Source organism: Thermobia domestica, chromosome 10 (assembly GCF_964235325.1).
Source record: "Thermobia domestica chromosome 10, izTheDome1.hap1.1, whole genome shotgun sequence".
Taxonomy (NCBI): domain Eukaryota; kingdom Metazoa; phylum Arthropoda; class Insecta; order Zygentoma; family Lepismatidae; genus Thermobia; species Thermobia domestica.
Window position 1 is genome coordinate 194,270,915 of NC_137463.1, and position 24,857 is coordinate 194,295,771.

Sequence of the window (24,857 nt, forward strand, 5' to 3'; positions counted from 1 at the left end):
CTAAATAAAATTTAGAATACCTAACCCATCGTTTTCCGGCAAGGCATAACTATATAGCACAGTCCCATATTTAATTCCGTTTAAGAAGATCGTCTTCTTTTAAGAAGTAATAATGAATTTGAAAACTGAATCAATACTGTACAAATATTATACAGGGTGTTTCAAAACAACACCGACAACGTTTGGGATTTGATTCGTGACACCAAGATAAGGCAAAAAGTATAGGGTGCACAAATGCTTCCTTTCGGAATTATGAGGCTGCCGAAAACATGAAAAAAATTAACTTTAAAGGTCCATAGCTCCAAAACTAAGGTACTTATCATAGTCGGTTCAAGACTTTACTTAGGAACGTGGATGAGCCCTAACCAAATATCAATGTTTCAGAATACTGTGGTACTTCGGCAACCATTTTTATAGAGGAAGTTGGTAAGTGCTTTAAATTATATGCACTTAACCAAACTCCTTCTATAAAATTAGTTGCGTGAGTACAATAGGATTCTGAAACATGGATTTTTGGGTAGGGCACATCCGCGTTATTAAGTGGTCTTGACCCGACTACGATGGGACCCATAGTGTTGGAGGTATGGATCTTTAAAGTTCATTTTTTCACGTTTTCGGCAGCCTATTAAGTGTAACCAGGTTGGTTTATGCTTTTTGTTTTATCTTAGTGTCAGGAATCACCTCCCAAACGTTGTCGGTGTTGTTTCGAAACACCGTATATATATATTTGTTAAAAACAATCTCAATAATACAAATACTTGCAAAGAACTTCTGATACTTTTAATCTTACAGCAATGAAGCGCAATTTGGTTACTACTTGTAAGTTTCGAATGAGGAAAATGATAACGTTCCCCAATTCACAAACAAACTACAGAATATTATTCTCAATACTCAACAAAATGCATGAATATTAATATTGAATAGTAAATACAAAGCTAGCTTATCAAATAACGGGAGACTTCCAACATACCACATTCAACTTATGACAGACTTCCAATTATTCTATGCTCAGTGACCATAAAAACAGAATACAGCGGTATCTCACGAAACTCTATAATATTATTTATATATAATACACAATAAGAGAAACTTCTCTTTTACATAGTATACAATTTGTTCCCTTAGTATAATTCAGAATTTTGAATATATATGTTTGATGACCAGTTTGAAAGTGAAGCTGGCCATTTCCCTCTCGATACAGTTCATAATCTAGTTCGTATTATCGTCACACTTGGTGTTGTTAGTCTTAACAGTGTTGTGAGAAGGTTGACTTAAAAAAAAAATCCTCAACTCATCACACTTCATATATATAGGGGGTCCACAGCTCAGTTACGTATGTACTTCTAAAGTAAACATCTCTTTAGTTGTTGTGGGTAGCGCCTTTGATGAATATGCCGGAGGGTGACTTATTGACGTCCGATATTGTACACAATAACTCTTGAGTGAAAGCGATTTTTTTTAAATTTCTGTTTCTTGCAATTAGTAGACAGAGCAATTATCTCATCCGAATTCCTTAGCAGCATCAATCCGTTGCTATGTTAACTGGTAACGGTGACACGTTTGTCCGTTACTTCACACGATAAGTCTTTAAGGAAAGTTAATTCTTGAGTTTTGTTTATTGCAATGGTAGAAGTTACATACGTGGTCGTTACCAGGCATCAGACTTACTGCAGTGGTGGACATCTACAAGACGAAATTGAAACTTCTGGTGTTGATTCTTTCTGATTCAATATCAGATTTGTATTATTATTATTATTATTATTATTATTATTATTATTATTATTATTATTATTATTATTATTATTATTATTATTATTATTATTATTATTATTATTGGTAACAGCAAAAGCCTTTTCCTTGTGTCGCCCATTTGAAACTACGCTGTTTGTTGGATACAACCCTACAATGGAATCTATAAAGGTAACCAAGAAACTTCTGTCGCATTTTCACCCACCACCTCTGAACATCGATATGTCACCTAAGACATACCTGGAGGATCAAAAACAGCCCCATCATCATCGACAATCTTCTAACAACGTTTTGGAAGGCCATGGATTCCATATCACGGTATCTTCAAGTGCATTTTGCACCACTACTAGGATTTGAACTGGAGTCCACTAAGGTGATTGTCCAAGGAATTGAACAGGTAATAATTAGACGGTACAATACCCTGGAAGTATGGCGGATGCAATAGTGTTTCTCATCCAAGGCGTAGAATAGTGTCCCGGGTCATCCTAGGCACGTGGGGCTTAGCGTTGTCCTGCAACAGGAGGAACCCTTTGCAATTCAGAAGCGCTGGCTCCAGAATTTTGAGTTTTTCTTCAACACGGCTCAACTGCTGATAGTACACAGTTGCATTGATGCTCTGATCAGCTGGTAGCAATTACTGACGCACGATGCCGCGAGCAGTCCACCAAGCAGACAGGAGGACCTTCTTCTGGTGCAGTGCTGGTTTCGGATGTTTTGGAACCGGTTCATGGAATGCTAACCAATGATGAATGCGCCGTGGAGCTTCGTACAGGACCCACTTCTCATCAAATGTCAACATCCTGTCCAGAAATGACTCCTTCCTCAGACGAGACAGCAAAGAAACACATGTGTCTGCTCGCGTTGCCCTCTGGCCCGCAGTCAAATCATGTGGTACGCATCGACCCAACTTGTAGTGCTTCCCAAGTTGATAGTGGTGGTGTCGAATGGTTTCTCCACTCACACTGAATTATAGTCCCAGCTCCTCACATGTCTGGCCACTGTTCGCCTCAATTGCTGCCTGAAGATCTTCATTTTGTACATGTGTTGGTCTTTGATTGTTTCGTCACCGTTCGTAAACTTATTAAACCACCGCTACACTGTCCGCGTAGTCACGACACACTCACCAAAGTCCTGGCATATCTTCCGCCTCGCTGATGCGGCGTTTGGCTCCAGTTTAAACTCGTACAGCATACACGTTCATATGACACTCTGTGGAGGTTCCATGTTCACTCTGTCCTTACGCACGTTCATGGTGTAACTGAACTGTCACAACCAGGTATTATCTTGGATATACCCACACCAACAACTGACCTTCGCCTTATCTTCATTCGCATTCAACTTACGGTGTGAGGGCCAATGGAACACAGACCTCCACAAAAACGACAGAACTTTCTTGGTTACCTGTGTTGTATGAACTGTGACTATTCGACTTTATTTTAGAGACTGTAATTTCCTTAACATTTTTGCATTGTAGCAGAACTGATTATCTAAACAAATAAATTTTAAAAACAGAAACACAAACTAAAAGAGTAACTTTTGGGTGATATCAATAAAACGGAGAAGTTACTAATTATTCCCAATTTTGGAGTAGTTACTCGAATTGGTATCACTAAAAAGAGAACTGAGCACCACTCGTCTTGGCTGACCTCGGAAAAGCCCCGCCCCTTTGGAGCAACAACACCTCTGTTCTCGAGCCGAGTAACTGCTCCGCGTTTGATATCAATAAAAATCAGAGACTCCTCTGTGATGCAAGTAACTTCTCCAAATTTGTGGAGCAAACTCAGTAGGTTACTCCGTGCGAAATATGGCAGAGTATATGATTGTTTTGCTGCATAGAAATGTTGCAAATGGTGATTACATAAAACATTATAGGTTCTTGAAAGAAAATGTAGAGTGGTTAGTACAACTTTTTTTTCTTTTTTTTAGGAGAATCAACCGAAAGTCGTAATGATGCATGTTTTTTCGCGTTAAATGAGTGATCCGGGATTGCAGGTCGGAGCTTCAGATGATTCTGGTGTGGCCCAAAGTACTGTGCCTATGACTACTACAAGTGTAATAGATGCGATTATTGCGAAATCTGAAAACTGGATTGTTTCCGGCAAGTGTGCGTAATATGCAAGCAGCAAAGGCAGAGTGGCAAGAACAATATACATTTCCGGATGCTATCGGAACACTTGACTATACACATGTGGCAATGAAGAAACTTAGTATTTTGGATACGAATACGTTAATAGGAAGAGCCCCTTCGTGGCTAAGCGGTTAGCGTACGTGCCTTTGGCGTGGGAAACCCGCGTTCGATTCCCGTGGTTCGGATTCCACGTTAATCAGTAGGTACCGTCTCATATAGCCTCGCTACTGAAAGGGATGTTAAACTCAAAATCAACTCAAGTCAACCTTGACAGGAAGGGAGTAATGTGAATGTATTTTGTTTATTTCAAGGCGAAAGGGGACACGTATGGTGTGGAAAAAGCAATCAGATGAACGTGCTTTATGACTTGACTGGCTGGATTTTTTTTCAATAAGGAAACAAAGGGGTCAAGTGTCTGATTTCGTTCTTAAAGCCAAACAATCTACAAAGACCTTGGACAACACGTGATATGCGCTTGTCAGGCCCGTAGCCAGGGAGGGGCTAGAGCGGGCAATGCCCGCTCTAAAATATTTTTTGCCCTCCCTAAAAAGGACGTTGTCCAAAAGTTTCAAATTGTTTCAGCAAATCCCAAATAGGAAAATCTTGTGATTTTATTTACTAAATAAAATTGAACTTAGCGAAAATTTACTACTACTAACAAATGAAATTGAACGTGGCGTATATTTCTACGAAAAACAACAGTTATTCTTATTGCTAGATGTACCCAATAATCTCCCATGTTTTACTTTTCCTCATTTCAAGAGTTTGAAGAATCACAATCACGATAAGCATTCAAGGCGGTGGACAAGATGCCCTTCCAAAGAATACCCATATGAAAATTGACCCGAAAACAGGCTATGTCACATGAATGTGAGTGCCTGGCTTGTGCATGTGTAACATTGCAGGTTAAAACATTTGTTTTGCCGACTTGACAAGAAATGTCCCACGTGTGCCTGTAATCAACGTGTAAAACATGCAACATGTCCATGTTCCTTACAGTGCAAAAAAAATGCATGTCCCATATATGAAAATGGTACCGAAACTGTGATATCTGCAGAAAACGTATATGCACCTCTAGAATAGTCAGATACAAAAAAGTCAGTGGGGAATTCGAAGTTTTGTTTATTCTAAATGCGGTAACAATGCTGTTTTTCACGTGATTTGAGTCTTTGCGGGGAGCACCCACGAAAATAAATCAATGATTGTAAAATGTTTCTAAGTAGCAGTTTGCATCGGCTCACTTTCTGTTTTCTGAGTGGCCCCGAACCATTTGTTTCACGATTTGTTTACAAATATACGGAATGAAAAGAACGTTAATTCCTCATTTGCACTCAGAGAGAAAAATCAAGACGGCAGCAGAACACCGAACCTATTATTTTAAAAAGATTTTGTCACACACCATTATAATTGCGCGCAATAATAAGTAACTTAGCAGAGTGCTTAGCGAATTTCCAGAAGGAAACAAAAACAGTAGAAAATAAACTACAGGCAAATGTACTTCGCCAGACGTTTCCAATTACTCTACTGACTATTATAACGCCATAAATATGAAGCAGACATCCATCAAGTCATTTTTGGTGCAAAAGTTATCGAAAATGAAACTAACTCAGAAACAGGGTCATCTGTATCAACATGTGTAGAAGGTCAAGAAGAAACTAAACGTCAAATATCTGATTTCCACCATGTTGGTGTTGATTTCCACCATGTATCATACCTTGGCGATACAAAACCCGCTCAGCCGCATCTTGCAAATTTTCCAGGTTCCAGCATTTCTGGTTCAATTCGACGATTTCGTCCAATATGATACAAATCGGTAACGGACCCTCGCTGCTGAACGGGACGTTAAACTCAAAATCAACTCAACTCAAATCGGTAACGGAACAGCTCAGGTCTTGCCGACAAGACGAAGGAATATTTGAAAATATCCTTCACGATGCAATGAAGGCATATGCCTTAAATACTTCGTTTCAGTAACCATTGAAACGCAAATGCACACTCCCCAGTCGCTTAGCTGATTCGGTTGTTGATTTGGAAGGCATAAATTTGGAGAAGGGAAAGGAAGACGAGAAGGAGCTGAAAAGATTATTCTGCGAAGTTCTCGATATCTCCGTCAAGATATTCGGAGCAGATTCAGTGAGACAGGGACAGATGTGATTGGTGCCATCCACTTCTTACTGAGCGAGAAAAGAAGTGAAGAAAATTTGAAACCTCTTTGTGATGTTGTAAAGTACAAAGACCTGCATTGCAAAGTGCTTCAGAATTTGAAGCAGGAAATAGATCTAGCAAATTGACTGATCAACAAGACATCATCTCTCAGAGACAGAGCTCACAAAACAAATTGGAAAATATGGCGAGGCTTTCCCGGATCTAAAGATGCTTACAGAAGCTGCTCTAATTATTCCGTCTTCTACGTCCACGGTCGAAAACTGCTTCTCACATCTGACAGCTCTCCTTCGACCTCAACGTCTGTCTATGGGACATGAAAGAAAATCGGACCTCGTTCTCTTGGCTTACAACAAAGATATTCTGGGTGCACTAGATCTAGACCAGCTTGTAACTGAATTTGTGAAGCGCTGACGTAAACTCCTTTTGATGTAATTACTTCCATAAGGACTGTAAAAAAATATTTATTTTACTTATGTCAGGGTTGTTTCTTAATTTTTATACATAAAATATTCCGTAATCTACTTGTAATAAAAGAATTGTAGTGCCAAAATACTATAATTTAGATAACAGTTAATAAATGTTCCTAAAATAAATTATGATGATATTTGATAGTCCTGGATTTGGTACTGTAATATTTATCAGCATAATAAAGTGTTTCAACTTTCTTATAGATTCCATAAATAATAAATAAATATATAAATGAACATAGACATTGACAACGACAAGCGCCCCAAGGAACAATATATATATATATATATATATATATATATATATATATATATATATATATTAGAGAGAGAAAGAGTTTTTGTGTTCCTTGAGGTCCCTGCCTTTGCCCCCTCAGTATTCATCATTGCCCGCCCTAAGCAATCAGGCTGGCTACGGGCCTGGCGCTTGTCGTGTTAATCTTGATATTGCACACTGAAAAAAAGGGCTTGGTCAGGAATACCAAATTTGTTTGGTCAGAGCATTTGGTCACTTTTTTTGGTTAATTTAACCAAAATTTGGTCATTTTGACCAAACGTGTTTGGTCATGAACACTATATTTTTTGGTCAGAACATTTGGTTGATTAATTTGGTTATGCGAACCAAATTTGAACTGATTTGGTAATTATTTGGTTTTCCTGACCAAAATGTTTAGTTACAACGTCACATGTGTTTATTTGCATTCTGGGTAAACATTTCGATTACGAAAGTGTGGATCGCATTAGCGCTTTATACCGTAAAAATAAAAAGAAAAAGAAAACGTAGGGCAACAATCATAAGGGACATGTCTTGGAAGTAAAAGAACTGTGTGTAAATGAGGTTGGTTTGCACTATACAACTTTCTCAACGAGTAATTTTCACTTTTCAACGACGTAATGGATGCCTATGTTATAAATTTACTAAGAAGCTGGAATTTACCGCAGCTAATCGACGTGTTTCAAGGTAAGTGTACTTTTTCGTATATAGGCTATTAATTTTGCTGTTAGTTCATATGTACTTATTCTATTGGCTGTAAATTTGGCGTATCAAATACACCTTTGGTAAACTTTACAATGCACGCCCCAGCTGCGCATCGATATGTAGAACCGCTTTCAAAGGGTGTAGAATAGAGTAGGGTAGGGTACATTAGAGTAAGGTAAGAGTAGGAACGGGTTAGCTTAAGGTTAGGGAATTTTTGATCCATTTTCATAGAATTAATAGAGAGGAATTTCTCGCTTCAAAGTGAGTACCGGTATACCACCCGGAGCGGGCATTATTAAGTTAAACCTAGGCCCTTACATATAGATAAGGGGGGCATTGACGACACTAGAGCAGGGTATAAAATTGCAGGGGCAAGAGTTGGGGTAATTTCTATTACCACTAGATACTTCCGGAAAGGGGTAAATAAAGTGACACTAACGCTGGTAGTTTGCAAAATAAATTGGTGCATTTATAGTTTACAGATGAACAAAATTCTAAAGTTTACGGAAGAAATATGGTGTATTATTTAGTTTCTCCTCCAGATCACTTGGTATTGACTCTGACTTACTTGGTAGGGGTTACCATTCGTTATTTGTAAATATAAAGTAGTCATGAGTATAAGTACAGTGCGAACGTATAGCATAAAAAACTACGCATAAAACACTAACCAACTTGTGCTATATGGACACGGAAAACCATTTATGCTATCGAACAGAGTCAGAACAGAAGCGTAGCAGCGGGGCCCCGACAGTTAGAAACGATTTGCGTCCGTAGGGAGCAAACGCGTCAGCGACGGTGGGTATTCGCATAAACGAGGTAGTTAACAACAGCTTACTCTAAGTCACAGTACTGGGTCCTGAGCCGTCGATGGATTTGGGAGAGATACTAAATGTCATCCGAAATATAGCCTAAAGCATAATTTTGAAAGAACATTTCATGGAACCCAAATATAGAATCCTTACCTTTGAAATCGATATTTCTCGTGACATACGCTGATAAAAGCGTGCATTTAGGGGGGCGCGGTGGCTCAGTGGTAGAGCGTTCACCTCTGGTGCTTGGGGTCCCGGGTTCGATCCCTGCCCCCGCCAAGTGAACTTTGTGGTGGACAAACACCGTGCTCGTGGGTTTTCTCGGGGTTCTCCCGTTTCCTCCCACTTTCTTCATTCCACCATTTCACTCATCTCTCATTATCAACGTCTCCTTTAGCCTAACCGGCATAATCGTGGGACGTAAAACTTAAAGATTTCATTTCAAAAGCGTGCATTTTTATTTTCGGTACACCACTCGAAATAATCGTTGAAAAAAATATAATTTTTAGTAATTTACTTCTTAGTGACCCCTAAAAGACTTACGCTGGGCGACATGAAAATATCTCACTTAATCACAGGTAAGTATCGATGGCCCCACCAGAAGTAATTGTGAAAAAGTCACAGTTCTTTTACGATTTGCGTATAAATAAATCTTTCTGATTGTCATAAATATACAGTGCATAAAAGTAACCTGTGCTAGGTGGGCACTAGGGGGGCGCGGTGGCTCAGTGGTAGAGCGTTCACCTCTGGTGCTTGGGGTCCCGGGTTCGATCCCAGCCCCCGCCAAGTGAACTTTGTGGTGGACAAACACCGTGCTCGTGGGTTTTCTCGGGGTTCTCCCGTTTCCTCCCACTTTCTTCATTCCACCATTTCACTCATCTCTCATCATCACCGTCTCCTTTAGCCTCACCGGCATAACCGTGGGACGTAAAACTTAAAGATTTCATTTCATTTTTTTTTCATTTAGGTGGGCACTAAAAAGCGCGAATGCTATCTAACAGTCAGGGCAAAGCAAATTTTGTGGGCCGAAGCGGCATCGCAGGGAGCGGGCACGTCAGTGATGGTGGGTATACGCGTAAGTAAAGATATGAAAAGAAGTGGGATATTGCAATGATACGAGTTTCAATAGCACTTGTCATACTTTGACACTAGTAACGCTCCACTTGTAAACGTAAAATTCAGCTTGTGTACACTATGTCATATTTCTTCTGTAAATTTTACAAAATTGTGCTTCCGTAACATGAACCACTATCCCCTCCCTATATATATTCGAGTGTATACTTCTTATTAGGTAACTTCTATTAGGTATTCGGAAAATATTACATTCTTCAAAGCATTCAGAGAATAGTGTATTATCTCCAAAAGATAATTCTGTGGTTTGGAGCAAAACGACCAATGTCAGAAATTGCAAAGAGGAGTGAGAGAGAGAGAGAGAGAGAGGAGACAGGCTATGATTTCTGCATAGAACCTTTCATTGTTTGTTAGAAGTACATAAGTCGTTGAAAACAATCGGTTAGCATTAGACTTATTGTTATCCATAGGTACTCGTTATGCACCAAATTACAAAATTATTTGCATGAGTTAAAAATGCTCTTAAATTCTTGTTGTTGCTTCTATACCATTGTAACTTTTACAGTATGAAGCTGAAGTATGAAGTTACCATGAACATTTTTCTCTTTAGCTTTGCCCAAATACACCCATTTCTGTAAAGCCCAAGAAAAAAAAAACTGGGGTGAGCAACTTCCTATACTCTTTGTGTGGCATATGATCGCGTAACATACCAAATTTTGCTTGGTAGTGTAATAAAACTTAAATGCTTTCACCATTGTATAATTCTTTTTTGATATTCAGTAAATATCTGGTTAATTATAAACTTTCAATCTACATTTCAGAACAGGAAATCGACGAAGCAGCATTTAATTCATTAACTGATGAACTAATTACTCAGTTAATTCCCAAAATAGGGATACGTGCAAAGTTCTTAGCAAAATTTAAGGAATTTGTAGAAACAAACACAGTTGAAATTTATGATGTGCTAGATGACGGTTCTCTCTCATTTGCTTCACCATCAGTGTCAACGCCAGATGACTCAGTGTCAGTTCGATCTGAAACTACAGAAAGCAGTTGTTCCATGCCAGCACCAACTAAAAGAGGAACTGATACGATGCTGAAACGAGAAACAAATTTCTCTACAGAGTCTCGGAGTCCGAAGCTCTTCAAGCTGACAGATTTTGTAAGTGTTCTGTCTTTAGTCACTTGAATATCAATTGATACAGTGATACTTATGCTGCACATATGAACTGTGCAAATGTGATTCATTATCAGTCGAAATGTAAAAGATTTTTGCGTTCACTTTTCAATCTGGTGACAGCCTGCGTGTTATTTATTCCATCTTTGTTGGTGCAAGTAACTTTTCTCGGGATATCAATGACGTGTTGTGCTCGTTGTCCAAAGTTTCGAGAACAGACGTTGTTCTCATCATCAGGGTCAGTATCATGAGAACAATGTCTGTTCTCGAGACTTTGCACAACAAACACATCACCTGGCTGATACCCCGAGAAAATTTATTTGCATCACGATACGAGGAAAGCATCAGATGCATTGAAAGAGTTTTTGTAACGTCCCACGGTTATGCCGTTTAGACTAAAGTAAACAGATGATTAATGAAAGTGAACGTTCGCAAATGTTTTTGTGCTCACACCGGGAATTGAATCCGGACCACATACATCAATGATACACCCGTTATCCACTAGAGTAGCTGGGAGGGCGAGGAGATTGGTATTCAGTTATATTTTTGGTTATTTCAATTTAAGCGAAATGACACCACAATATGCAGGATCTTTAAAATTGTAAAGGAACAGGAGGAAAAGGTGCAAACCTTAAAGGTACTACCTCAGTATTTATTAACTACAAGTGAAAATACCCGGATTCGATTTCGTATAAAATTTGATCTAGGTAAACAGCATCTCTGCTCTTAAGTTCCTAATCGTAATTCGTTTGTATTTATTCCGTCTCCTTTAGCCTATGAAGCTAAATCAACTGTTGATATATGGTCGGGAAACATTTGACAAGTACTTTTGACGAAAAAGATTTGAATGAAAAAATCTTCTCGATTTTCTTAAAAAAAAAAAATGCGTTTATCTATAAAATGTATATTTTCTTGGAGTTAGTAAAAATAGATCATACTAAAATACCAACTTTCGTTTCTTGTCACGCCAGGTCTATACACTTTAGTATTTGTCAAACAATAAACCGAAAGATTCGCGTATATAGTAATGGTGTCATTTCATAAGCGTCATTATAACAATATTGCAATTTTAGAGCTGCACAGGGCTTATTTGCCTCCCATGACATGAATATAGGGTATAATTATTAAATACTATGGAATTATTTGAAAATTGTAAAACTATAATTTTAGTGATAAAATATTAAATCCCAAACCAAGGGAAAATGTATACATCTCGGATTTAGCCGCATGAGCTCTAGTTTAGGAATATGATAATTTCGTGCAGTGATGTGTATGTAGTAGTGATTATTTGCGCTTATCACATTAAGGAATACATTTAAACGTTCCGAAAGGCCACGCATATCACCATGACACTTTTCCTAAAAAAGTAAAAATAAAGCCTTCAATTGCTCATGGAATTGTAAAAAGTGTGAAGTTGCTATATATATTAGATGTATGTGTTTGTAAAGTCGAACACTTCTGCTTAGTGACAGCATAATGTTTATAAGATATGTGCAGGGTCCGTATGTTTTCTTCGCATATGTTGCACGAATACAAATACTTCCTACGCTTATGCCATGGGAACTAACTAGAAGAATAATTCTTTCTATCGAACCTCTGGGTTCCGAACGGCTGTAGTGCGTTCAAGACATCCCCACCGGAAATTGATCTCGCTACACGCAAACCACAGTTCAGAACTTGTCCGAAGCAAAAATACGTGACCTTGTGAACATAGTAATCATGTTTGAAGTGAAAACAGCAATGCTGCTGTAAACTCCTCGTAAGTTAATGTCCTTAGTTTATAGAACAAACAGACTTAAATGTATTGAGGGACATTGTATATTTTAAGCAAAATTGTGTTTCTTTGAATATCAATCACTAATAACTTGTGGAAAGAATACGTGAAAAGCAGAAATTATCAGTTTGATTTCTATTCATAATTATTATTCATTTATTTATTTATATAGTTATTTATTATTAAATATGGTTATCCTTCAACAGAAGTTAATCAGCAATTAATTTATACAGAAATGCAAAATTGAAATTCTATTTCAGTGATTTCGATTAAATGATCTTGAATGACGTAATCGTACATGTAATGCTGTTTGTTTTTTTTCTCAGAATCTTGAGACTTTTCTAAAACAGAGTTTAACAGGCAGGAAAGTTTGCAATGAATACCTTCAAAACAACAAATTGTCTGCTATTACTAGGAAGCAGTTAGTTACAATATTAATTGATCATTTTATGGAAATGAATGAAACTCTTTGCAATGAAATATTTCAACATTTGGCATTACAGATAACTGAGCTGTTTCCAACGGAATGTCAGGTATGCATATAACTAACGTTTCAGTTATTATATAGACACTTTATTCACATAACTTTCAATCTATGTTACTGCTGGACATTTGAATAGCATAACTTCGACCTTTTAACGTGGGAGAATGGGTTTGACGAGAACTTGGAGAACTATTGAAGCAAATAAGGTGGGGAAGGAAATAAGCTGACTTTATAAAGTAAATTTTATGCTGGAAATCGTAAGTTGTGCTTTGTAATATTACCAGTCTATGTGACAATGAGAGAAAAATAGTTTATCTATTCCACACCACTCCCCCAATATATATATATATGCGAGAATACCCCATGCAGAATTGAGGGTTTGTTTGTAGAAAACGTATGCTATACTAAAAGTAGAACATCACATAGAAGAGTATAAATATGATAAATTATTCTGTAATTGTCTGAAATGTTTTTTTTATACATAATTTCATTTATTACGTTTATAATTCTAAATCTTACAGTAACAATGTCTTTTTTAGGAAGTGTATTATATTCCACCGAAGTCACAAGGTCCAAATCAGAAGATTTCAAAAGGAAAACTCGTTGACAAATATAGAAATACACGCAAGTCGTTAAGAAAGTTTGGCGTTGTTGCAAAGTCACGTGCTGGTCCGTCAAGAGAAAAGCGTGACACTGGAACTTCTACACTAGATGGTAATGTTTAAAATGTAATCTAGTAAATGATTTATTCATCTCTGATCATACTTTTAAAAATGAAAGGAAATCTTTCAGTTTTACGTCCCAGTTATGCCAGGTAGACTAAAGAAGATAATGATAATGATGATAAGAAATGAATAAAGGGGGAAGGAACGGGAGAACTCCGACAAATCCACACACACGGTGTCACTTAGCGCGATTTGGAATCAAACAAAGTATCTCACACGTCAGAGGTCAACCCTCTACCACTGAACCACCGAGGCCCCGATCATACTTTAAAAACTGCCAATGATTTACCTATTTTGTGCCAGGGTTTGCAAGAACCATGTTTTAAAAAATGGTTTAGTTTTTTTTTCCTGCTAATTGAACGTATGGAACACATTAATATAAGTCGATACTAACCTGAAAGTGTTCCTGTAAGATTAAAACGTGGTTCTTCAATGTTCATATGTATTTCTGGCAAAAATATCGTGTGCCTTTCATCAGGATGGCTCAAAACGTAAAGTGTATATGCGTTCAAGCTGAGTATTTCAATAGTATAAGGTAATAATGGGACTGTGTAGATATTGTTACTGTTTACAACATGAAACTACAGTCGAGAAATTTTTCACCTACTCTTCAGTTAAGCAACCAACTAATCTATTAAGGATTAAATAGTGCACTAAATTAATCGATACTTAGTTTCTATGTGTTTCTATTTACAAGACTGAACAAGTCCAAATTTTGTATGCTTAATCTTCAAATCCTTCATTACAAGAGTTACTTTGTTGATAAGAAATCATAAGTAGCATTTATTACTAAATATTTTTGCGACTTTCTTCGTCGTAGATAGTCATTATATTTATATAGTACCACTATTACGTTATACCATTGAAGTACTAAGCTAGAACATGTAATTTACATCAGTTCTACATGTTTGAAGAATTAAATCATTCTGATGAAAGGCATTCGATATTTGTGCCGGAAATATAGATTACCATATGAAGGCAAATTTCAAGTTCTGCTTCACAGGAACAGTTCCAGGACATTTTTTTTTTGTAAATATATTTCTTTCTTTATTATATATTACATATGGATATAAATACTTGTACAGAAGACTTATGAAAATATAGAATCATTTTAACTGATATTTGAAAAAATATAGGAATTTATTTATTGAGTTTTTAATGTAATGCAGATCTGTTTGGTAAGTTTATTCTTCTCTTTCAGAATGTGGCATAGATATTGAAAACAGCTTAGCGTGGCTAAAGCATAGTGTCGAGCCCTGGCAGGAAGTACTTGATCACTGGAAGAAAACGTTGAAAGTTCGATGCAAGCAAGAGGGCAAAACTGTTCATGAAATAATTTCAACTTGGCCAGCATTGAAGCAGCCTTTGGGATATACATTGGTAAGATTCATTTAATTAACCTGCATTCTGTTTTACTACTAAGGACTGTGTTGTTACTGAATAGGCCATAATTTATAAGCATTGAATTATTCTTTGGGGCTGAGAACACTCATACAAAATCTTTTGCTCACGTCCAGAAGTTGATTTTTTCATAACGTACTTTTTAGAACAGAAGTTTTCTTTAAAATTGTGTCGCGTTTGACAAGAAAATAGTAAAAGCCTTCAGGATAGTCATACTGAATATTGAAATGACATATACTAGTGTAGGTATTTGTATGTGTGAGCTAATAGACCTTAGTTGTCATAAAACCATAATAAAAATATATATAAATGGTGGACATGAATTACTTCCTTGTCCTCTTATGTAATATCTGTTCATGAATGTTGAGATATCTTGAAGCAGGTCTGAACTGCCTGTAGGTTGGTGGTTATCGGTTCGATGCCCGGTAGGTGTATAATTTTATAAAAGTAATTCAGATTCAACTACAAACTATAGATTCCTTCCTGTTTAGCTCAGGTGATGAAAGAGGATAGAGGCAATCAATGAATCTGGAAAGTTTTTGCAGTTTCCTTTTCAAAAAGTGAACATTTTGCATTGTATTTAGATTGCATATTAAAAGAACTAAAACATGTCTAATAATCTTTTTTGCTGGTTCTTTATAACATATTCATCCACATGCATGTAACACAAAGTGGGAAAGGATTAAGTTCAGTTTATTAGCAACTCGATCTTCCTTTGAACAACTAGATGAAAAGCTCAATCGCAAGTCTGAAAACAAATACTCTAAACCTAAAATTATTGTTTCCATTTTTAAGACGCATATGATTACGTGGCCATACATTACGAACACGTGCACTGACTTTACCTTGCAATGGAAAGGAACGTATCATATTCAGTAAGATAACAATTGAGAACTGAGTTCTTACAACACGATGTCACTTGCTTATGAAAGCGAGATCTCAGAAGAACAATACTTACATGACTGATAAACAATCTTTCTTGTGATTGCGTACCAACCAAGCATATACGTACAGCAATAGAAACTTTGACGGTGATTTTTTTAAATGCATGAAGTACTTTTCGATTCAATAAGTCTTTTTCTTTTACTCAGTAGATAGCAAATAGTGGTTTTATTGTCTGATAAACGCTAACAATATTGTAGAATTTTCTTCACTTTGTCCTTTGACAAATTAATATGAAACCCTAGCGACCTTATTTCAGAAAGTAGAACCTTGGCTTTACATTCGGAAGCTTCCGGGCTCAAATCCGGTCATCGTGACTGAAATTTCCGTGGATTTTTCCTCAGTCATTCCAGCAAATACCGGGATGGTACCTGTAATATTAAGTCCAGATCAATACTTTCCCCATCCTTGCCTAATCTATCCGAGTAAATAGACCTTTGTTTACATTAACCTATATAACAAAAAATCATTATAACACGACGAAAGCCCGTGATGCCACAACCTCAATATGGGTCTAACTGGCAATTATCGTCAATGTAACATCTTCTTGCACTACGTTTCTGGCTTTTGTGGTCTACTTATTTAAGCTACCAGTAAGTCAATTTCCTGAAGATGTTGGACAACACCAGAGGAAAGCAGGTTGAATTTGAACCCAAGTCCAAGTCCATAAAAGTACACGCTGTAACTAGTAGTTTGTATTGAAATTGTTACAGTTAAGAAATTTCATTTATGCACGTAAAGGAAGTTGTGATTCTTAAAAATTAATGAAATAATGTTATTAATGTAAATGTTTTAATACAATGGAATTCCATTTCCAGATTGATCAAGATTTCAAAGACTTATATCCTGATCATACATCCTTGTTCGTGAAATGGGATTCTGTCAGTAAAAAATTGGAAAAACTAATGAAGAAACGGCTACATGACGCTCCAGCAGTCGAACTTTTAAGTCTGTTAGACACAGAAAGTGTTACAGAAGGTAATATTATTTTTGTGTTCTTTAATTCTTCCTTTGTTTCTGTTTCATTAACTTGAAATTGTAATTACTTGTATGAATGAAGTAGATTTTTCTATCTGAATCCAGTTTTATTGCAACAAGTATGTTGTAATGATCATATTAATAATTATACATTGGTTGTAAGTAGTAGACACTATACGTACAATATATACTCAGTTGTTCAGCATTGATTCAAAGAGTAGATCTCATTTCTCCAGATAAGCCTCTATTCAAACCGGAAGTGGTATGAATCAGTCGTTTAGGGTTTCAACATTGATCGTTATAAATCAAACATGGTTATTGATAGAAACTGTTTCCCTGATTCGATTTAGCGTCTCAAGTAAAGTAAACACATTAACCGGTGTTTCTGTACAAAAACCGAAAATAGTAAAGCTATACTACTACTTCCGGTAAAATAGTGGCATCCATACAGCATCCGAATTTTTTTTTTCTACTGAAACCGGGAGAAGTAAAAACTAGTAGTTATTGTAGTTTCAATTTTGATTCCTAATAATTATAACGGATAGCAGAAATCTGTTTTTCTTATAGACTCAGCGCACGAAGAACAGATTATCTCTCTCTCCCTGTATTGGAACCGAAAGTTATGTGTCTACTACTTGCGGTTTTGTTATTAAATTGGCATAGTTTTTAAGTCTACCATAGTTTCAACTGTAAAACAAAACTCACTCATATTGAGTTACTAATGATTAAAGATATAATTTTTATAACACTGCAAAATAGTTCACTACTAAAAACAAAATGACTTTCATTCATGTAGTTCTTTCTTATCCATCACAAACATTGCAGATTTGTTTCAAACCATTAAGCATTAAAATTAATATAGAAAATAATGGAATTGATTCACAGAGCTGTAATGGGTGGGGCATTTGCCACTGCAAACTACTGTCAAACGTCCGGTAGGCATTTTAATCGAAATAGTATATAATTTTTAAGATTTTATATGGAAGATATAATAATGCAGGAGTCCGCGTATAAAAAACAATTTCGGTAAAAATATTTTTTATTTTATATTCTATTGTATAGTTTTCATTTTTATTTTTAGATACCAGATCCAGTGTACTACTTTTATTGCTTGGTACCCTGTGTAGGTCAACATCACATATAAAAACATCGAAGAAAATTTGGAAGCCAACTGTGAAAGAGTCTCAGGATAGTTTCTTCTGTCATGTTAATGTAAGTAAAGTATATTTTATTCTATTGATTGATCATGGTCAGCCAGATCAGGTGTCAACTACGTATGTTTTGTTAAGAAAATAAAGTTACGTCTTTTTATGGATCTGGCATGGGCATGAATAATATGAGAATTAGATCTGTTAAATCAATATTTCGGTGGAGAGAGGCAATGAAAATCTTAAGAGGGGCAGAAGCGGGGTCGCACTTGCTATTAGCCAACTAGGCCCATGCCTGGAGTGCAAAATTTAAAAACTATTGAGATAAACTCTCACATTTCATTTCAAACTCTTTATAAACATCTGATTGGCATTATATTTCATACAGAAACATAACTTAGTTTATTGTTAATTTCAAATAACGTGAGGACGAGAGAGGAAGAAAGAAATGAAGTGAAATGTTTAAGTTTTACGTCCCGCGGTTATGCTGGTTAGGCTAAAGGAGACGGTGATGATGAGAAATGAATGAAATGGTGGAATGAAAAAAGTGGGAGGAAAGGGGAGAACCTCAAGAAAACCCACGAGCACGATATTTGTGCACCACAAAGTCTACACGGCGTGAGCTGGGATCAAACCAAGGACCCCAACCACCGGAAGTGAACGCTCTACCACTGAGACACCGCGCCCCCGAGAGAGAGAAGTAGATTATTATCCATTGCTGGCTATCCATAATTATCCAATTGTATCGGGCGTGGACGAAAGGTTCAGTTTTCTAGAATACGTAACACAGTTCGTAGTCCGACTGGGATTTTGGGGTATGCTTGGAGATCACACAGCGAAGGTTCAACAACTTGTTTATTAATAGAGTTGGTCTTCTTCCCCTATCTCCGATCATTAAGTTCGGAGGACTGTAGCGTAAACTAAAGTAATTTGTGCCTTTCAAAGTGGTATGAAAATGTTCTCGCCAATAATTCTCCCCCCCTTCCCACACACACACTCTTCAAAGACACACGTTGGAAAGAAAATTAAGGTTACGCCAAGAACCCTGTTTTCGGAGTGTGAAGCTGAGCTACGACGTTTCATTACATGTGAACAAATACGAACTTGATACATTTATTTAATAATAACCAAACAGTGGCCGCGGTGGCTCAGTGATAGACCGTTCATCTCTGGTGCATGAGGTCCCGGGTTCAAACCTTGCTCCAACCAAGTGAACTTTGTGGTGAACTAACACCGTGTGCGTGGGTTTCCTCGAGGTTCTCCAGTTTTCTCCCACTTTCTTCATTACACCATTTCATTCATTTCTCATCACAGTCTCCTTAAGCGTAGCCGGCATAACTGTGGGGCATAAAACTACAAACTTTCATTTCATTTTAATAACCAAAATCACTTACTGAGCATAAATGTGATCTATTCTATATTCTCTGTTGGTAAATGCTAGTGAGGAAGTTCTTAAGTCTATTTGAGGACAAGTTGTCGAGTTTTCGTAATTTAGTAGCTTCTGTCCTTGTTTGAACGTATCGTTTTTGCAGTCAGATATAAATAGCTTTTGAAAACCTTTGCAGCTTTTAAAGCATTTAAGAGCTTTTAAAACTTTGCAGTATTAGTATTACTTACCAATGTTTTAGCTTCAAAATAACATATATTTATAGGCGCAAAATGCATATGTCATTGTAAATGTACAATAAATAATGCTTCAGACTATTGAGGAAGCAGAAATGTCTTTGTTCTTATATGTAAGAAAAATTAAAATGTCTTTGTTCTTATATGTAAGAAAAATTATTTAAGTATGTAACATGATCAGTTAACCTCTCTCTAATTCCAACAGGTAATGGGTGATGTTCAACCCTTCATGGAAACGAGAGACAAGAAGTTATCGATGTTGGGTTTAACACGCCAACCCTCAGTAATTGTTGTGGGCTCTTCTTTAAAAGACATTCAAGGAACGTACGTGATAATAGACAACACCCTTTATCTGCTAGACAACGTGCTCAAGGGTGTGGACATATGTTTTAAAACTTTTTTTGTGTTTAACGCAGAATACCCTAAGGAAGGGGAACATCTTTGGCTTCTTTTGCAAAAAGCGGTATATGACATAAGTACTCCTCACGATAAACAGATCATGAGTGTAAATACACTATTGTTGGACATGATTGGTCTTTAAAACAAACTGATGTGAAATACCGGTATCTGTAAACAATAGTGGTCAAAACAGATACAATTACTGCTATTTTATGCTCTCTTGAATCACGTTTTTCTAAACAAATGTACCATGTTTATTTCAGTACGTATGTAATTGAATGAATTATATGTTGTTGTTTGTAACAATGCCTGTTTGTTCAGTTTGCAAATCAAATTTTATGCTAGTAGCATCACTTATCCTTCATTTAAAGTTCAAACACAGAATATCCTCCAATGGAGTCTTTAGATGTATTGATGAAGGTTGTTTTCGCGAATTTCAAGGGGCCAAATCACTTAGAGATCATTTTCGGAAGAAACACAAAAATCTATATTGCAGACGAAAGTTATTTAACGTAGCTGTATGTAAAGCAGCTCCTTATTCCGTAGTTGCCAACAACGTACACTCAACGGATGTTGCAGGCAGATCTTGTGATGCTATAACCGATGATGATGTTCCTTCAATATTGTGTTCAGAAGAACCACTTGTAACCCCAAAAATAGAGAATAATGAAACGGTTAACGATGATCTATTTGCTTCAAATGTAAAGTTAGAAAGTGCTACATTTGTTTCACAATTGTATGCTACGGGAAATTTGACACGTTCCCAAATTCAGCACAACGTGGAAATGGTCTCCAACTTTTATGGTCCATTATTATCTTCACTGAAAAATGATGTCTTGGAAGCTATCAAGACACTTGAACCTTCAAAAGCGAGATCCATTGAAAGAAAATTTGAATGTCTAGAAAATCCTTTTGAAGGTTTAGAAACTGATTATTTGCGAAGAAAGTATTTAGAAAATAATGGATATTTAATAAAACCAATTGAGTATGTAATTGGCACACGGTTAGAAAACAAAATGGTATCTGGAAAACTTGTTTTAACTCCAACTGTCTCTGTCGGACATTTCATTCCTTTCAGTAAAGTTCTTGAGCGAATGTTTTCCATGCCCGGAGTATTGATGAAAACGCGTGACTACCTAGATAAATTATCGTCATGTGACATTATTTCAAATTTTACACAGTGTTTACTTTGGAGGGAAAAGGTAAACTTCCTTGGTAAGAAAAATGTATTTCCGGTCTTCCTTTATTTTGACGATTTTGAAACAGGAAATGCATTAGGCTCCCATGCTGGTATTCACAAACTTGGGGCGGTATATGTAAGTATACCATGTCTTCCTCCGGAATTTCGTTCTTTACTAGACAACATAATATTAGTGCTTTTGTTTCATTCGTCAGACAGAATTATGTTTGGAAACAAAGCGACATTTAACATTTTATTGGAAGAAATAAAATTTCTTGAAAATGAAGGCATATCAGTAAACACAGAAAACGGCTTTGAAACTATATATTTTTGCATTGGTATAATTTGTGGCGACAATTTGGGGCTGCATAGTATTTTAGGTTTTGTAGAAAGTTTTTCCTCTTTGCATCCCTGTAGGTTTTGTAAGATCTCTAGAAATGAATTATTAGTTTCGTTTGACTTACACAATCAAACTTTAAGGAATAGAAAAAACTATGACGAAGATGTAGCTGTTAATAAACAATCTGAAACTGGGATTAAAGAAAAGTGTGTTTTTCATGAAATCAATTCATTCCACGTCACAAAAAACGCTTCAGCTGATATAATGCATGACCTTCTTGAAGGCGTATGTATTTATGATGTTGTCAACATACTTCGACACTTCATTCTAAACTGTAAAATATTTACTCTTGAAACATTAAACTCTCGGATCCAGTTTTTGGACGTTGGTTCAAACGAAAAACGAAACAGACCACCTGTAATTACCATGGAAAAGTTGAAAAAAGGAAACATAAACATGTCTGCTAATCAAATGTTGTTTTTTGTTAGGTATTTGGGAATTGCGGTTGGAGATCTTATTCCACCAAACGACAATGTTTGGGATTTATATTTAACATTAAGAAAAATAATCGACTTAGTTACTGCTCCATCTTTTCAAATAGGGTGTGATATACTGTTGAACATTTTGATTCAAGAACATCACGAGTTGTTCCTAAAAGTTTTCAATGAACCTTTGAAACCAAAGTACCATTTTATGTGTCATTATCCGATGATAATGCGTCAGTCAGGACCGTTAGTTCACTTATGGAATATGAGATTTGAAGCAAAACATAACATTTTTAAATCTGCGTCATATGTAACTACGTCACGAAAGAATCTTACATATACTTTAGCTTTAAGACACCAGTTAATACAAGCAGAAAGAATGTTAGCTCAACGAGGACTAAAGTCTTCCACAGTATCAGTCGGGCCGGGAGAAGAAATACTAGTATCATCACATACTGATTTTATACATATAAATGACATTCTTCCTAGCAGATCTTTCGAGATGAGTTATATACCACGATGGGTTTCAATTAAAGGAACAATGTATAAACCAGGCATGATTCTTGTTCTTGATATTCTCAGTCACTTTCCTGTGTTTGGTAGTATTACAACTATTTTAGTTAATCGAGAAGAAACTGTAGCTTTTGTATGCAAAGAGCTAGAGACTATATCTTTCAATGAACACGTGTATGCATATGAAGTAAAACAAACAGAAAAGCTGGTCTGTGTTCTTCATAATAATATAGTTGAGGTGAGTCCTACTTTTCTTGTAGCATTGGGTAACAATATGCTCTGCGTTCCTTTACGAAATGCGCTTTAAAGGGATAACTTGAAGGCAATCTTGGCTTGATTGTGTAGCAATATTAAAACTTCCAGTTAATTTAGAATTTGTCCAAGCAAAGAATTCTATTCTGTGACTAATAATACTACATTGCTGTTCCTAAATGAACGGGCTGTTATCAGAACAACATATTTGTTCAGTTATAGGAGGATTGTCACACAATAAATAGTTATACGAGAAATTAAGAATGGTAGTAATAAGTTAGTAGGAATGAATGATTGTTTAAAAAAACGTGAATGTTGAAGAATATATTCTCGTCTAACAGCAATGGAGAGCTTTCAGGTAATGCACTCATGAAACCTACATTTCAGTTGTAAAACTTGAAAAGTCGTAAATTATGTATCTCCCAAGCTTCCACTGTGTATCTGTATCGTCCAATAGCTTAATTAAAACTAGTTTCTCGCTCAGTTAAGAATAGTTCATAATTTATTTGAAAGATCTTCAATGCTGTTTGCTGGGAGTAAAATTATAGCTTAAATTTTCCTATATTTCTTTATCTTTTTTTGTTATAAAGATTTATATTTGGCCTAAAAATGTTATTTTATTTTCAGTAAACAGTTGATAAATGTTAGTATCATTGTTTAATTTTGAAACGATTTATATTTGGCCTAAAAATGTTATTTTATTTTCAGTAAACAGTTGATAAATGTTAGTATCGTTGTGTAATTTTGAAACGATTTATATTTGGCCTAAAAATGTTATTTTATTTTCAGTAAACAGTTGATAAATGTTAGTATCGTTGTGTAATTTTGAAACGATTTATATTTGGCCTAAAATGCTTTTTTATTTTCAGTGAACAGTTGATAAATATTAATATCATTGTTTAATTTTGAAACGATTTATATTTGGCCTAAAATGCTATTTTATTTTCAGTGAACAGTTGATAAATATTAATATCATTGTTTAATTTTGAATTTAATATTTTTGTTTAATTTTGAAGTCTGTATGGCTCAGTTGCTATACTCAATTATAATAAAATTCTTGTGTAGAAAAATATTTTATGTACATTCTTTATATCTTAAATTCGTTCTACTTTTCTCCAAAAGTTGATTTATAACTTTGTTCATATATGTGTGTACATGTATTAGAACTTTATGAAAATGTAGATGTATTTATGTACATGCATGATAATCCAGGAATAAACCGACAAGCCTCGCATAGTGTGTTCAGGACCTCCGTATAAGAAAAAGAGTTTATTTGCAACTTTGATCGGAAGCGCCTAATTATGCAGATGGAACCAATTTAAGGTAATTGAAGACATACAAGAGTCAAAAAATGCGTCTGAGCCGTGAGTGGAACCCGGGATCTTCGTCTTACCATGCAGACGTGCTACTCAGTCCGCTCTCAGTAACAACTATACATTCTTTCACTCTTTATAACGATGTTGTTCCACAAGGTGGAAGAATGTATGGCTGTTCTGGGAGCGGACTGAATGGCGCAGTGGTAGCGCATCTGCATGGTAAGCGAGAGGTTCCGGGTTGGAGTTCCGGTTCAGTTATATGTTTTTCAGTCTTTGTATATCTTTGATTTCGTACCTACAAAGGGTCTGGTGTGACAAAATTGGTTGTTTTCTCAATTTATCAATATATTAATGTAATTATTTGAATTGATCGTAGGATACTACATTGAATGAAACAATCGAGGAACTTTGCACACGGTTGAGTACCTCGATACGAGAGGGTTGTTTTAATTTGATCTGAAACGTTTAATTACGGAAAAGTATGTATGTTCTACTTACCTTAAATTGGCCTAATTTCTGTAATTAGGCTTTTCCAACCGAAATCGCAAATAAACTCTTTACTTATAGTGAGGTTCTGAACACGTGTGCGATGTTTCTCGGTTGTTTTATTCATTGTAGCCACTCCTGCGAACATTTCTACTGATTATCTTAAATTGGCCCCAGTTCCGTAAATATGTATTTCCGACCAAAGTCGTAGATAAACTTTTTTCTTGTATTAACATTTTAAATACGTATGCGAAGTTTTTCAGCA

At 36.1% G+C, this 24,857-nt stretch overlaps 1 protein-coding gene and 1 long non-coding RNA gene across 3 annotated transcripts in view; both read left to right on the forward strand.

Annotated features, from left to right (window-relative positions):
• The window catches only part of LOC145662921 (uncharacterized), a 143,457-nt gene that overhangs the window by 56,275 nt on the left and 62,325 nt on the right, over positions 1-24,857 (forward strand). The window lies entirely within an intron of this gene.
• On the forward strand, positions 7,264-20,162 carry LOC145662919 (uncharacterized). Of its 2 annotated transcripts, XM_081728925.1 has the most exons (7): positions 7,264-7,471; positions 10,191-10,531; positions 13,344-13,518; positions 14,731-14,909; positions 16,691-16,850; positions 17,932-18,062; positions 19,827-20,162. In XM_081728925.1, exons 1-7 carry the CDS (start codon positions 7,405-7,407, stop codon positions 20,160-20,162), a joined length of 1,389 nt encoding a protein of 462 aa, XP_081585051.1. In that variant the 5' UTR covers positions 7,264-7,404. The 2 variants fall into 2 exon arrangements, with proteins under 2 accessions (XP_081585051.1, XP_081585050.1); XM_081728924.1 differs by lacking the exon at positions 7,264-7,471 and having other exon boundaries at positions 10,097-10,531.